The following is a 16,682-nucleotide window of genomic DNA, read 5'->3' as shown; positions in this document are numbered from 1 at the left end:
GGCAAAATGTGAGACAATGTGATGATAAATAAATAAATAAGTGAAGATAATACAACAGAGCCCCCCCCCTCCAAAAAAAGAGACCCAAGAACCAGGTTAAAGTTGCCCCCACTGGCAAAATGTGAGACAATGTGATGATAAATAAATAAATAAGTGAAGATAATACAACAGTTCAGGAGCTCAAAGTAACACTTAAAGGTAGGGTGTCCTTTCCAAAAAATGCTAACTTGGAGTTCCCTGGAGGCACAGGGTTAAGCATCCAGCATTTGTTACTGCTATGGCAAGGGTTTGCTCCCTGGCCTGGGAACTTTCACATGCCATGGGTATGGACAAAAAAACAATTTCTTTTTAAATGCCTTGTAATAAATGTGTGAGGAATAATAACTGCAAAACTAGTGTTTTGCAAAAAAGACACACGCACAGGAAAAAAAAAAAAAACTAGTGTTTTGCACCCCCCGGCAAAATAAATCACTTGGCAGAAATTACCAATTGATGCTAAAATCGTAGGATAAGATTTTATTAGAGAACAGGACATTCTGGTCTCAAAGTATCACCCCATAGAGATTAGTGCACAGAAAAGATTGCTATCTTTGCAATGTAAAGAGATGGTAGACACCACCCAGGCAGTCAAACTTGGAATAACCAATAATCGGGCAAACTAACACTGCATGTTTCCTGATAAGCAATATAATTTTCTTACCAAAAATATTTAACCTCAGTCCTGTCGTGAGGAAACAATCAAACAAATCTATAGTATAGGACTAGACTCTAAGACCAATAATTGGACTGGACTCTTATAAAATGGCAGTTATGAGGGTGCCTCTCCCCCCAAAAACAACGACAATGAAAACAAAATGAGGGAATCTGCACTAAGTTAAAATAGGCTAAAGAATCATGCCAGTCAAAAGCAGTGCAGGATCCTTAACTGGACCCTGGGGCAGGATAGCAGAAAGGCTCTTTGGGGGAATTTTGCATATGGATTGCGGTTTAAATAACACTAATTTATCAACATTAGCTACCAAGGGTCTCACATACAGATACTTTCAGAAGTTTTAGGAAACCATTAGCATTACCTTTGATGGGTTAATTACAATATTTCTGGCCGAGCCATGTTCATCTCCAGTAAAGGCTGGCTGATTGTTGAAGCCTTGCTTTACATTCACAGCAGTAAGTTCATCCTGTTGGAGAAAAGGTACTGATTAGTCAGAAGGATGTAAAAGCTCCAACTGAAGCCAGCATCCTGCAGCCTGAGGAATGACAAGCTTTGCTCTACTCTAGAAAAGAACTATTGAATGCTCACCAAGGAAAGCAGAAATAGAGGTTTAAAAAGCAATACACAAATGTGGAGAGAGAGAAAAAGCAAATGTGGCAAACTGTTAACTCTTACTGTAGGTGAAAACCTTTACTAATAAACTGGGGGGAGGGGGGGAACAAAAAAAGCAAAAAGCAAACAAAAAATCAGCAACCCCCCTCAGAAAATCATAGAATTTGTAAACTAGAACTGTTTCTAGAGAGCCCACAGCTTGACACCCCCTTTTGTGCCAGCCCTGTACACATCTCTAGTTTATGCTCAAGAGAACTGGATCACTCAATTTACCCAAGACCCCACAGCAAGTCATGGTCAGAAATGAAGAAGGGTTCCTGGACACAAGCCTTGTGATAACCACACACCACGGCCTGCAACTGAAAGGAAGCTTAGAACTTGTCAAGTTCTTTTACGTATCTTGGCTCACTTCATCTTTACCAATTCTGAGGCAGATGCCTGTTTCCAGATGAGAAGAGTGAGGGTCACGAAGCTAGTAGAGTAACTGGGCAAAGCCAGCACTGAAATACCATCTTTTCAATCCTGGGCTAGAAAGAGAAATTTCCATGACACTAGGCACCAGAGTATAAATGCCACATGAAAATGTGGTCTAAAAATACATAGCCACAATTCTTATCCTCCTTAAAAAGACCTCCTAGTGGATAGATATAGGAAAACTCTCCTTACCAAGGTCACGTCACATCAAAAATAGCCCAAGGCATTAAAAAAAAAAAAAAAAGACCTTGCCCTGCCCAGATCATTGAGTTATAGAACTAAGTCAGAGTTCCCAAGATACAGACTTAAAAGAATAAAAGGAAAAGGTTTGAGTAAATGAAACTACCTTCTGCTCCCTGCACTTCAGGTTGAGCAATGGTCTTAGTGACAGCCGGGATAGTGGTAGCCATAGCACAAGAATAAGAATATACACTTATTCCTCACAAGTAATATGCTCTAAATGTAAAATGAATAAGAAAAATTTAAAAATCAACTGATCAAATCACAGCTATGATTAGGCAATAAGCCTTTGGTCAAAATCATTAATGACAGAGAGCACCTGAAAGGGTAGCTTGGCTGAGAACTGGGGTCTCCTGGAGTCTGGCCAGGTAACTTTACTTAATTGTGTCCTCTCTCTTGGAGTTCCCGTCATGGCTCAGAGGAAACAAATATGACTAGCATCCAGGAGGACGCAGGTTCCATCCCTGGCCTCGCTCGGTGGGTTAAGGATCTGGCATTGCCGTGAGCTGTGGTATAGGCGAGGAGCTACAGCTGCGATTCGACCCCTAGCCTGGGAACTTCCATATGCTTCGGGTGTGACCCTAAAAAGACCCAAAAAAAAAAAAAAAAAAAAAAAGTCGTGTGCTCTCCCCATACCTCAAGAGCCACTGTTTTTCAGTGGGCTTTCAAAAGACCCTACTACAGGAAACTCAGCTCTTCGGTAATCAAGTCTCCTCCCAGCACGGAAGGTCACAGGAATCATGATCTGCACAGAAAATGAGCTGCATGCACATATCAGAAGACATCTCAAACTGCTCCCGAATTTTCAAATTAATTATTGGGAAATCTAGGGCAAAACTACATAATGCATATTTTAAGTCAGAAAGGTGTCAATCAGTGGAAATAAAGCAAGCGTGCTAAGGAAACTTTTGTAGTCTCAGGGTCTAAGAAGGGGAACACATGGGGTCATGAGGGGAATGGGACAAGAAAATTGAATTTTTATCTCTGCTTTACCATCAGAGTAATATAAGAAACATTAATTGAGTAATAGCATATGTTTTTACTAAAAATACACCTTGGCTTAATCAAGAGGAAATGTGTGAAACTTTCAGGCCTGTTAGTTCCACTTAGTGCTGGCTTCACTCTTTATTCTAAGCTAACGGCAGTTCAGCTAGCCACTTGTTGTAACTCACTGCTAGCCACTGGCCTGGACAGACACGTGCTCCCCCCCCCCCAAACACACACACTCTCTCTCTCTCTCTGTCTCTCTCTCTCCCTCTGTCTCTCTCTCTGTCTCTCTCCCAAGGAAAATGACATGGACCCACAGTTACATGTCTGTCAGCCATATCAGATTTTCCTCAAACTAGGATCCACACAGGTACGGCTAGGAGCCTTGACTTCTCAAAACTTTCCAATCTTATACTACAAGTTTCACGAAAATTCATCTGGAATCAGGCCACTTCTCACCACCACCGATTGCCCTCCCTGGGTCAAGGCCACCATCGTCCCCTGCTTGGACGCTGCACTGACTCTTCTCTGGTCTCCTCCTGGCTTCTACCTTTGCCCTCTGAGGGCCACATTCAACACAGCAGCCACAAGGAGCTTTGTAAAACCTGAGTGAATCATGTCATTCTTCAAAACCCAAGGTAACTCCTCGCCGGAGAAGACAAGCAGTGGCCCTAGGATGTCCTCCAGGTCCCTGAGTGATCTGGCCCCTGACACTTTTCTGACTTCATCCCTGACCACACTCCCCTTGGTTCACTCCCCCCTGGCCTTCTGCGTCTCCCTCCCCTCAGCTCCTCAGGAGAGCCAGCTGGACAGTCTTCAGCTTCAGGGCCCTTGCCCTGTCTGTCCCTCTGCCTGAATTGCCCTTTCTCCCAGTTTCCACATGGCCAACTCCCTGACCACCTTAAGGCCTTGCTCAAATTTCATGTTCTCAATGAGAAATCTGATGACCCTATTCGAAATTGGAACTGCTCACTCCGTTCCCTTCACCCTCACATTCCTATCTTCCAATAATACATAGCACTTATCACCTAAAACCCCATGTAATTTACTTAAAATGTGTCCTGTCTCTCCTAGAAGGTAATGTCTGTGAGAAAAGAGGTCTTCACTTTGTTCACAGATGCATGCCAAGAACATGGAGCAGTGGCTGGAACAAAGCACACAGAAGTATTCAATAAATATTTTTTAAAGAATAAATAAGTGACTGGCAACCTGGTTTGAACAATTAACATAATAAGCATACTCTGAACCACTGCCCCAGGACTTTGGGGTCCCTAATTCTGTTTGGGTTTACGACTAGAATCACTTCACTCTCAGAGCTATGGCTTGCTTGCACCCCATCAAGCTCAAGGCACCCCTAAAAGCAAATCTTTTTAAATGCCCTTTTTCCAAGTCTGAAATGAAGTTCATAGACCATAACTCACCATGATTTTTTTAAAATCAATATAATCCCCTCACTCTAAAATTTCTTTTAAATCAAAGTAAATTATAACAATATACGTACTTGAAAAGAAACCCCCTCAGGCATACACCACTGGACTGCCATTACTCACAAACTGTGGTTCATGAGCCAGCAGTGCCAGCATCATCTGGGAGCTTATTAGAAGCCACAGAACCTCAGTCCCTCCCCCAATCACAATCTGCAACTTAACAAATTCTACACATCAACCTTTGAGAAGTGTGGCCCTAGGAGTTATGAAGAAATTGGTAAATGTTTGTTCCAATACCTAGAATTAGCATAATGCAGTCACTGCAAAATGCAGACTGATACAGGCATGCTATATTGCCATTTCAAATTACCGGGCACAGCATGGCGTGAACTTTCTGAATGGTAAAAACTCTTGGGAAAAGTATCAAACTAACAAAATAAAATCGTCCCCCCATATATTAAAACACAATAGCTATATTCCTCAGGGACTCAGTGTATATTAAATGTGTATTAAAATAACGCAAAAAAAAGAAAATACTTGAGATCTTTAATGAGTTAGGTTCCTACCCAGGATGGAGAGAAAATGACATTGAAGGTTTGGTGGTACATTTGCCTGTCCAGTGGGATGCAGGACAATTCTTCACTGAGCCCTGCTGTCTACTACTGAAGTCATCTACACACCTGAACTCGACCACTAAATACCAGTGGTGCCCCGATCATAGTGACAGCCAACGCCTGCCCCCAGGGTCCCTCAACACTCCCCTGAAAACCAAAGTTTACTGAGAGGGGCTGCTTTTACCTTTTAAAGCCCTGCTTCTGGAAAGGGGATTTCAGGCTGAAGAAACACTGAGCTTCGCACTGTCAGGACCCTGCTCCTGCTGTATCCCCATGACAATGGGTCCAACTCCAGCTACTCCAGGGCCCTTATGGCTTGCAGCTGAGGTTATAGATAGAGGCCATGGTGACCCCAGTGTCAGGATGACTACGTCACACAATGCACACAAGAGGGACAAGAGGGCCTAGGCTCTGCAATCAGACTGTCGGAACTTGAATCTCTGGCTCCATTTTAAGAGCGACTCAAAGCAAATTCTGAAACTATTCCTGGGCCTCAGTTTCCTCATCTGTGAAACAGGGATAATCATGGTTTCTACTATTATCTCCATATCCCAGTTGATGAAATAAAAGAGCAGAGGTTAATTAACGTATTCAAGGTCAAACGGCGGTAAAGAACTCCAAAGAAACCAAATTCCTAACCCCAATGCTCTATGAACACGGCCAGCAATTAGCATTACTACTATTGTTTGTGTCCTATTTCTGGTTCAGGAAAGTGAGAACCTGGAGCTCCTATAAGCACTCAGAAATACAAAAGGTCTGCTTCAGAAATTGAAAAGACCTTGCTCTTGAGCCCTGGTTCTCAAACTTTCACATGCATCAGAATCTCCTGAAGGGTTTGTTAAAACACAGCCCCAGGGAACCCTTCCCTAGAGTTTCCACTTCAGTAGGAGGGGGTGGTGCCCAAGAATTTGAATTTCTAACAACCTTCCAGATTGGTGATGCTGATCCAGGGACCACACTTTGAGAACCACTGATTTGGAGTATGTAGCTTTCTAGAAAACCAGGGCTTCTATGCCCATCCACTCACTGGAGGAAACTGGATGCTCCATTTTAGCTCAGGAACAGGAGATCCTAAGAAGAAAAGCCTGGTCATAATTTTCTGCCACACCCCTTACCGCTACTCCACAGGCACAAATACAAAGCTACATGCATGCACACAAACAAGGAAGAAAACAAGTCATTAGGTTTCTCTTTAACCCCTTCAACTTCTCATAAGCCCATGAATAAAAAACACCAGGGCCACAGGTGTTTTTTATTCAGAAAAGCACAGAGCTAAAGTAGAAGCCTGAAAGGCACTTCTGCTCAAGTTTACTCGTACAAAACTTTAGGTCAGCCTCCAAGAGATACTAAGTGGAAAGGGAGTAAAAATCAGAGGGTCAAAACCAAAACATGCACCCTGATGGTTTTTCTCATGAAGTTTCTGAAAACAGCAGAAGTCAATGGCCAGAATCCAAACAATGAGTTGAGTGAGATTCAAATTCCAGTATTTACTACTGTTGTTTAGATAGTGTCTTTCAAACTTCAGTAATGCACCAACAGGTCCCTTTTAAAAGAAAAACATTTTCTCTAACCCCAGGACCTGTGAAGAACCCAATTTGGGGACATGAGGTAGGACATGGGTATTTAATGGCATTAGGCAGCAATAAGAGATTCAGAGCAAGATGTAACGTGTTACATGAACTCAAACTACAAACTTGTGTGACACTTTGCACTGAAGGCCTTTTGCCACATCTAATCAAGCAAAAAATAGAAAGGAGAGGTCCAGATTTTAAAACAGCATGCCTCTTAAATCCCCAAGCCAGGGGACACAAATTGCTTCCTCTTTCACTAGCCTTGAATCTTTTCAAAGACTTTTCTAAATAAATGAGGAAAACCATCAAAATCATTACAGAGATTTAAATGTGTTTTGCAACACCTAGTAAACAATTCTTATAAGAAATAGAACCATCAGTTGCTACTTCACCTATTCACAAAGATGAGACAAACCCCCAAATCTTGGGGACACACCCAATCATTAATCAGGTTCTTAGTGCCAAACCTTTTCCAGTAAAAGAACTCCTCATTGAAGGCTGAAGATTTTCCCATTGCACAATGTGGGGAATAAAAGAAAAGTGCCAACCATGAACTTGGAGAGTTTTAAATGTTTTTGTTTATCACTAACAGCTTACAGGGCAAAACACTATACATGCATGAAGCCTAATATCAGCTCAGCCAAGAGATGGTGCTAGCTGAGAATGTGAATTCATGGTCTAGCCTGGTGGCCTGGGGCAGCGGTACAACAGGCCAGGCTGCATTTGGATCCCAACTGGTTTAAAACAGAATTCATCCCAAAGTAACCTCAATACAGAGAAAAGAGGACTCTCCTACCTCTTGTCATTGGCTTCAACTAACATAATAAGCCTTAGAGCAATTTTAGGGAGACAGGTACACAGAGACAAACAGAAACAAAAGCCTAGAAACTGGCCTGTGTTCATACAGAAGGCCAGTGCTCACCCTGGATTTTCGTATTTTATACCAATACAAAAATCAGACCTTCCATACTTTGGGTGAACTCCAAATGCTTCCATAAATCTTGCACATTTACCCTGAACTTCAGAAAATGATGTTATGTTTTGGATCACTTTCAAAGCCATCTTTTAATTTCAATAAAGTGTTTCATCAGGAAAGTGAAAACATTTTGATGCTAGCTTGGAAAGTGGTTAAACTCTCTCTCACTCAAAGTTGGGTGGGGGGAGTCAGTTTAGCACAATTTTCACTGACCATCTCATAAGCAGATAATACACACACACAAGTGCACACATGCATGTACACACACACTTAATCTCCAGACCTCTCAGCTACCGCAGAGAACACATGCAGAAGTACCCTATATCCTCACTCACCTACTTGCTAAATCTAATGAACTAACTCAGTAACTATCAACGGACTGGACAGAAACATTCTCCAGGGATGACGGTGCCACAGATGAAGAAAAGGGTCCCTCTACGCACTAGCCCGATAGGCTGTGTTAGATAGGTTCTTACCCAAAACAAAACTTCTAAAAACAGCCTCATACTATTTTCCTAGGCTTGTCCACCCCTCTGCCAGAAGAATACTGAGACCCCTGAGGATGTCTGTAAATCCCTTTTGAGAAGTAAGGTTCTGATAACACCCATCATGGATCTATCCAAGAGTCTTTAGGCAAGACAGACTTAGCAGACACAAAAGACCTCATACTTCATCATTAACCAGTTCTATCCAAACTTCTCACAGCTAGTTCTTCCTTTAAAAGAAGACAGCCATCTCTCTAAACTGCAGCCACTGTCACCACAGGCCCGGGCCACTGTTCCTCACACACCTCCCCTCCTCTGTTCCAGCCAATCTTCGTCTAAGCCCAGTCTGACCACTGGCCCCTGATGGATCTTCCTGAAACAGCTTCTTTTCTGCATTTCCCTATTCAAAAGGCTCAGGGGCTTCCCCCTCATCCCCAAGGAGATAAAGAATAGAAGCATCTAGCACAACAGTCTACAGATCCTCAATAACATCTGTGGGCCTTCTGCACACCTAACTCCAGCCTTGAATCAAAACACACTTACCTAGGATGGGTATTAAATGCTCTGTCTCACTTCCACTCTAAGCATTAGAATCATGGAGATCTGAGTTTGAAAGCCAAGCCCTGACCTATGATAGGGAACAAGGTAACTGACCTCTCTGCACCTCAGTTTCTTTAACTGAAATGAGAGGAGAATAACTCACATGGCTGAGGTTACATAAGGTAAAATGTACAGAGTTTATGGCACAGTGCCTGGCCCCATATTAGGGCTCTATAAATGATTGCTACTGATATTAAAAAAAAAAAAAATACAGCTTTTTTCAAATTTTTATATTTTAACTTTCATTCAATCTACCTATTATATTCCTTCCCACATACACTGTCTTTTCAACCTCTAAGCCTTGCATAATGCCATTTCCATCCCCTGGAGTACATCGTAATATCTTTTGCCTTCTTCAAACCACAACTTAGGGCTACCCTTCATTTAATGAACTAGTAACTAAGTATACAGCACTGTGCTGAGTACTGGGAATTCCATAGTGAGCAAGTCAAAAGTGTGATAAATGCCCCAAGAAGAAGTACTATCTGCTCAGAATGCACATGAGAGGGGCTTAACCTAATTTGAAAAGTCAGGAAAAAATTCCCAGAAGTAGCCTTTAAGCTGAGCTCTGAGTCCCAAATAGGAGTTAACTATAAATCAAGAGAAGCATCCTGAAAACAACAAGGTTGATATTTTGCATGAAGTGATACAATATTAACTCTACCAAGACTGAAAAATTAGAGATGTAACTAACTCCTAGGAAGGAAGGAAGGGAGAAAATGAAGAGGTAAACTAAGATATCAGTAGGTAAATTTGAATTGCTTTTTTTTTTTTTTTTTTTTTTTTTTTGTCTTTTATCTTTTTTGTTGTTGTTGCTATTTCTTGGGCCGGTCCCGCGGCATATGGAGGTTCCCAGGCTAGGGGTTGAATCGGAGCTGTAGCCACCAGCCTACGCCAGAGCCACAGCAATGCGGGATCCGAGCCGTGTCTGCAACCTACACCACAGCTCACGGCAACGCCGGATCGTTAACCCACTGAGCAAGGGCAGGGACCGAACCCACAACCTCATGGTTCCTAGTCGGATTCGTTAACCACTGCGCCACGATGGGAACTCCTGAATTGCTTTTTTTTTTTTTTTTTTTTGTCTTTTGTCTTTTTTTGTTGTTGTTGTTGTTGTTGCTATTTCTTGGGCCGCTCCCACGGCATATGGAGGTTCCCAGGCTAGGGGTTGAATCGGAGCTGTAGCCACCGGCCTACGCCAGAGCCACAGCAATGCGGGATCCGAGCCGTGTCTGCAACCTACACCACAGCTCACGGCAACGCCGGATCGTTAACCCACTGAGCAAGGGCAGGACCGAACCCGCAACCTCATGGTTCCTAGTCGGATTCGTTAACCACTGCGCCACGACGGGAACTCCCTGAATTGCTTTTAATGTAGCTTAATAAAAACAGAAAATGGTAAATAAATCCAACCATATCAATAATTACATTAAATGCTAATTAAATGTTAATGGGCTAAGATTCCAATTAAAAGACAGGAATTGTCAGGCAGAGCCTCCTTGCCTGCCTGCTTGCATCCCTCACAAGTGTCCTATCTTAATAAATCTATTTCTTGCCTATCCAAATAAAAAAAGACAGGAATTGTCAGGATAAAGAAGCAAACCCACCTATACGCTGTACTTTTTTTTTTTTTTTTTTTTGTCGTTACCTGCGGCATATGGAAGTTCCCAGGCTAAGGGTCCAATCGGAGCTGCAGCTGCCTACCTACACCCCAGCAATGCCAGATCCGAGCCGCATCTGTGACCTACACCACAGCTTATGGCAATGCCAGATCCTTAAATCATTGAGCGAGGCCAGGGATTGAAACTCATGGACACTAGTCGGGTTCATTTCAGCTGAGCCACAACAGGAACTCCCCTGCTGTACTTTTGATATATTAAATATATTAAGACAGATAAGGTGACAGTAAATGGATGGAAAGAGATATATACCATGCAAAGGATGAACATAAGAGGGCTGCAGTGGCTATATTAATATTGGATAAAGTAAACTTCAAGATAAAGAGCACTATCAAAGATAAAGAGGGGTATTTCATAATGATGAAAGGGTCAATTCATCAAGAAGACATAACAACAATCATGGGCACATATGTGCCCAATAAGCAAAGAGATAGGAAGGGCCTGTGTAAGGGCTATGGACCTGGGAAAATGAAAGAAAGAGTGAGACGCAGGTGCAAGATGAGACTGAGCAGTGGGTGGGGACAGAATACAGAGGGTCTCGTGGACCAAATGAAGGACCTCTGCCTTTGCAAGAACAGTAGAGGGTTTTATGCAGTGGGGCATGATCTAAATTTAATAAATCCACAGTGTGGACACTGGATTGAGAAATCAGACCAAAGAGGAGGCCCAGGGGCAAGAGGATTAGGACCAATGAGAGGCTCTCTTAAGAGATGAGGCATCAGATGATGGTAGGTAGGACCAAGACAGTAGTGACAGTGATAGAAGGACAGAAGGGGAAGCATGGAGAGATATTTAGGGAGGCCACTCACTAGGGCTTTTGGTGACGTGCTCGATGGAATGACAAGGAGTGAGGCTATCAGGGATGTCCTCCGGGTTTGGGATGGAAATGCTATACATTTGGGTTGTGATGATCGTTGTACAACAATAAATGCAATAAAATTCATTGAGTGGAGAAAAAAAAAAAAAAGAATGTCCCCCAGATTTCTGGGATAGCAAGATCACTTAAGATAGGGTACAGTAGTGTTGGGGGTATTTTGGAGGAAAGAGAAGCAGATCACAGGTTCAGTTTTAAATGTAAACACCCTGAGTGAGAGGTGTCTTGGTGGGATGGTGAGGGCAGAAGCCCAAAAGGCAGGGGCAGAGGAAGAAGTGGGAGGTGAAAGAGACAGTGAGCATATAAGATGCTTTGGGGGAAGGCTTGGAGAACAAGGTGGGGAGAAATGCGAAAATGGGGTCAAAGGGAAGAGGGAGACCTAACATGTGAAAGCCAAGTGCATGTTTTAATGGCACAGAAGAAATTCAGTGAAGGAAGGAATTTAGGTAACAGGTGGTAAGGGAGATGGTGGATGGCTTGAAGATGCTGAGAAAACAGGAGGGGACCCAGAGGGCAAAGTCTAGTACCAGACCCAACCAGAGACATGTGGAAGAGGGTCTACAGATGGACCCTGCAGGCACTGAATTGTGCACCCCAAAAAGATAGGTCAAAGTCCTAACCTCTACATCTGTGGCCTTCTTTATTGGAAATAAGGTCCATCAGATATAACCAAGTTAAGGTCATGCTGAACTAGTGTCCATATAAGAGAAAAGACACAGAGGGGAAGATGGAGGCGGAGATTGGAGTTATGTTGCTATAACCCAGGAAAGCCCGTGGCTACCAGAAACTGGAGGAGGAAAGGAGGGCGTCTGGATGTGGCCTTAATTCCAGAACTGTGGGAAAATACCTTTTCATTGTTTTAAGCCATCCAAGGTATGGTATTTTGTTTAGGCAGCCCTGGGAAAGTAAAGCATACATGGAGGCGGGAAGGGAGGAGCTCTGCTCTTTCCTTCATGGCAAGACCACCCTCCAAAATCAGGATCCAGGCCATCTGGCAGCAGCAAGAGAACCATCACTGCACAGTCTACAGTGGCAGAGAAAAGCAGCATCACCTGGCTCTGTATAAGGGGACACCCAGCCCTCTGCATCATAGCAGTAGGGGCTGATTTCTGTTCGGATCTCTTCTAATTGATTAGGTCACTTAATAGATGTTTGAAAAGTTTAGAAAGAAAAGGCAGGGGGAGAGGCGGGGGAGTGGGCTGTTTCCCCAGGGCAGCCAAAATGCTGATAAGAGAAGGCACTGCCATCAGCCTCCTGCAGAGAGAGCCAAGGGAAGCAGCCAGTCTGATGTGGAGGAGGCAGGACTCTCCAAAGAAAAGGCAACCTAGCATTTCCCCTGCCCCCACTAACACCTTTCATACCAGGGCTACATTTGCATCAAGGCCACATCTGAAACTCAGCTCTTTACACATCCACCCTCGTCTACATGGCTATTAATATTCACCCCTATCCACACCACACCTGCAGGCCGTCGTCAGTCACTAACGGTGGGGACCCAGACACAACCCAAAGGATATGAGCTCGACACAAAACAGCAAGTCCTATCTTCACATCTGTACCGAGCGGCAGGCAAAAAGAGAAGAAAAGAAAATCATGGTCACAAGAATACCATTCCTGGTAAGAGCCAAACGGCTCAGGCAGGATGGATCTCCACTTACAGGGTGAGAAACTGAGGCTGAATTGGGCAGAGTGAACTGGTTAAGAGGCCATGTGAGAATCAGGCCCCCGAAGGTCCAGTGTGTTCTCCAAAATGGTGAGATCTTGGAGGAATCAGAATGATGTCAATCAACCTACACTGAGATCCCCAATCTTTTCTGTGAAATACCTCCACATTCCTCATGTGCCTATTGTAAATAATAAGAGAAAACCATATGTGAGGCACTCAGCATGGTAACAGGTACACACTAGGCACTTTATTCTTAATTTCTTTTTGTCTTTTTAAGGCCATACCGGCAGCACATAGAGGTCCAATCAGAGCTGTAGCCACCGGCCTACACCACAGCTACAGCAATACCAGATCCAACCACATCTGCGACCTACACCACAGGTCACGGCAATGCCGGATCCTTAACCCACTGAGCGGGGCCATGGATAGAACCTGCGTTCTCATGGTTACTAGTCGGATTCGTCAACCACTGAGCCACGAGGGGAACTCCACTAGGCACTTTAAAATGCGCTCACCATGGTCATTATCATTAGGACCTTTTGCACAGCCAGCATATCCAGGCCCACACCATGCACACGTCCAGGGACTCAGTCACTCTCCACTGAAGCGGATGGAAATGTCCACCAAAGACGACATGCTGAACACACACAGCTCTTGGGGTAGGGGTGGGGTGGGGGAGAGACTGATTCCCCATTAGAACCTCCCTCATCCTTAACCAGGAGACAGGCGGGCCCTCCCCCATCAGAAGGTGGGAGAGACTTTGATTCAAATTATATCCAAATATACTTAGCATTTATTCCACTCTTATCTAAATAATTGTAGCCCATTAATTCACATTCAAATCACATTCAGATGCATGTCACCCTTGATATCAAACACCTGGATGTGGCTCTCAGAAAAACTGTCAGGAAAATGCCAGAGAAAAATACTTGAACTTTTAGATTTGCATAAACATAAAGCAGGAAAGGAGACTTTAAGGTGTCCATAGCCAATAGATCCTGCCCAGAACTCTATTTAAGGCAGCCTCAGAAGGCAGTTTTCTCTTTGGAGCCCCCATTGCTCAGGTAAGTCACTGCCCCCACAATTCTTGCATTGCAATCACATCTTAATGTAAACTCTTCCTGTAAATCATATTTTTCACTTAGCACTGAATCTACCTCCCACAGGGCTCAGTGATTTGAGGGCAGAAAAAACAAACTCAAGCCATGGTTTCTGTCCCCTGAAGTGAACTGTCCAGTGAACTGACTCACTCTGCCCCCTAACCAATGGGGCTCCTTCTGTTTACTTCTTACCTGCACCTACCTGCATTCCTGACCCCGTGCTAGACGCACACACCTGTGGGAAGGTGTGTGGAGGGATTTCCACCAAATGAGCTGTAAACTCACAAAAAAGGAAAACTTGGGTGATATGGATGTAATCTTGTAAAAGTGCACAACACCCTTCTTCCTGCCTGGGAGAGGGAATCCTTTTTGCTGGTGGTAGCAGTGATGTTGTTCATTTGTTTATCAGAATAGAGAGGCTAAACCTGCACTTTTGAGCCAAGAAAACAAATGTCCACCTCTGAAAATGTAGACTGAAAGTCAACTTCTGTTAACAATGCTCAACCCCCACCCTTTATATTTTCAGGAGACTTCCTCATTCCCACCTCTTCCAAGGAGCATGGCCAACCTTCCAAGCAATCCTGACAGTTAACCACCACCAAGGTGGCAGGTACTGGAGTGACAGGTACTTGGAGGCAAGGTTGAAAGCATGGGACGAGTGATATAAACCAAAGCCCTTTGAGTCATCAGACCTTCAAGTAACCACAGGGTGAGTGGGGTGGGCAGGGAGAGGTGAGTGAGGAGGGGGTCCAAACATTCTTTCCAATTCAGCAATCAAGTAATTCTAGATACCTGTCAGTCACATCGCTAAAGACTGAGCACCAAAACTGTGTCGCTTTGAGATCCTTAAGGAGTTGAACCTACTACCATCCCAAGAGAACAGTGTCCAAGAAATCAAAGCACTTCCACACTCCTCTCCTACTTCCTTTGACCAGTTTGTTACCAACGGCCAATTCTTCTTCTCCAGTCCTATTTAAAGCCCTGATCAGTCAGGCTCTTTTTCCTCAAGCTTTGGTTACTAGAGCCGCCTCCCTCACAGCCTCCCTGACTCCACTCTCTTGCCATCCGGATTTATCAGGCATGAGCTAGTGAGATAAATCTGACAGCAGGACCTCATGAGCTCATCACCGCCCCCCACGCCCCAACCCACCAGGACTCCAGGACTCTAAGCTCAACCTGCACAGGCACTGCCCCCTCCCCCCATGCCTCCCTTATCCCCCCTTCAGCTCTTTCTTAGGAAAGAAAGGGTACAACCTGTACCCCCTCACTCGGATCCTGCCCCCTCACACCCTACATCCTCCAGGGAGACCTCCAAGTATTCAGCCTGCTCTTTTCTGAACTCACACAGCATTTTTAGCCTCACTATATATAGAGCAGAATGGTTACAGCACGAGATCAGAAGTCTAACTCCGACTCCATCATTACGCAGCAAGTGAAGTGACCACCTCCAACCCCCACCCTGCCTGCCCTGGGCCTGTTTCTTCAGCTGTAAAAAAAAAAAGGAGATAACAGTACCCACTGAAGAGGTGTTTGTGAGCCTGGCATAAACCAAACTTGTAACACACTCAGAAAAACCAACACAATTAACACTGGCTGTCTTGATTGTAATGTGGCACTTAAAGCACCCTACTGAATGTATAGGACACACCTCAGTTTTAAAATAAACAAAACCCAATACATTATTCATCTCTTTAAAATTGTTCTCTGTGCATCAGTGAACCAGATGTTAATTTCTACAGCAGTGCTACTCAGAGTGTGGTCTGAAACTGCCACCGGCCATCAAGAAGAATATGCAAAAATTGAGAGTTAAGTGCTTGGAAACTTTCATAGCAACCTGATACTGCTGCTACATTCAAGCAGCATTTCATTTTTCTAGTAATTTATTTTTATCATACATTTTTATCAGTCTGCAACAGATTGAAAATTAATTTTAAAAAACTGGTCCTTCACCACGGATATTTTGAGAAGCACTGTTCAGAGGGGACAGAAGCAGACTTCTATTTCTTTTCTACACCCCCACAGCATCGAGGACAGTGGGAGGCACATATCAAGTGCCAAGTCAATGAAAATATAACTTCGAAAACATGTTGATTGTTTAATAATGACTTAAAAGCAGATCTCATGTGAATAGTCGAAATGTAAATAGTACCCTCCAATTCACAATCATTTTGTTTTTCAAGGAGTTGACACTTAGTTTCAAACTGACCAAAGAGTAAAAGCAGCTGTGACTCCAAAAATATTTTTTCCATGCTGACTACTAGCAGTACTGTGTAGACCTTAAAAAAAAAAAAAAAAAAAAAAAAACCACCTAAGCAATGTCAATATTAACCTTCCTTTCCAAACTCAGGAGAAATATAAATTATTTAGCACTGCCTTGGACATAGTTTTGATAGAGCCTCTATACCTTTATGCAAACCAGCATCTTAGCAACAAATTCCAATGACATTTCAGACAAAATACATTATTATTTCTTCACTGCTGTCAATGCCTTAAATGATCCTAATCTCAACAACCTCATTAGATTAATCCATAAATGAAATGGCTGGGAAAGGAAAGCAGCAAATTCCACCAAATTTTAATTGACAGAAAGGTGGCATTTGCATAGCTGAGCTGTGGCACACTGGATGGGGGTTGAAGGCTGAATTTAGTCTTACCGAGGAAAATC

The 16,682-nt window shown here is 43.5% G+C and overlaps 1 protein-coding gene across 10 annotated transcripts in view; it reads right to left on the bottom strand.

Moving 5' to 3' along the window:
- MED12L (mediator complex subunit 12 like) overlaps positions 1-16,682 on the bottom strand; it is a 354,280-nt gene that overhangs the window by 322,844 nt on the left and 14,754 nt on the right. For all 10 annotated transcript variants that reach the window (XM_021069608.1, XM_021069614.1, XM_021069607.1 and 7 more), the window contains exon 3: positions 1,074-1,178. In XM_021069608.1, coding sequence (XP_020925267.1) covers positions 1,074-1,178 — 105 coding nt within the window. The remainder of the gene's footprint in view (positions 1-1,073; positions 1,179-16,682) is intronic.

This window comes from Sus scrofa, chromosome 13 (genome assembly GCF_000003025.6).
Source record: "Sus scrofa isolate TJ Tabasco breed Duroc chromosome 13, Sscrofa11.1, whole genome shotgun sequence".
Classification (NCBI taxonomy): domain Eukaryota; kingdom Metazoa; phylum Chordata; class Mammalia; order Artiodactyla; family Suidae; genus Sus; species Sus scrofa.
Note: the sequence above shows the minus strand (reverse complement) of the source record. Positions and strands in the feature narration are given on the sequence as shown.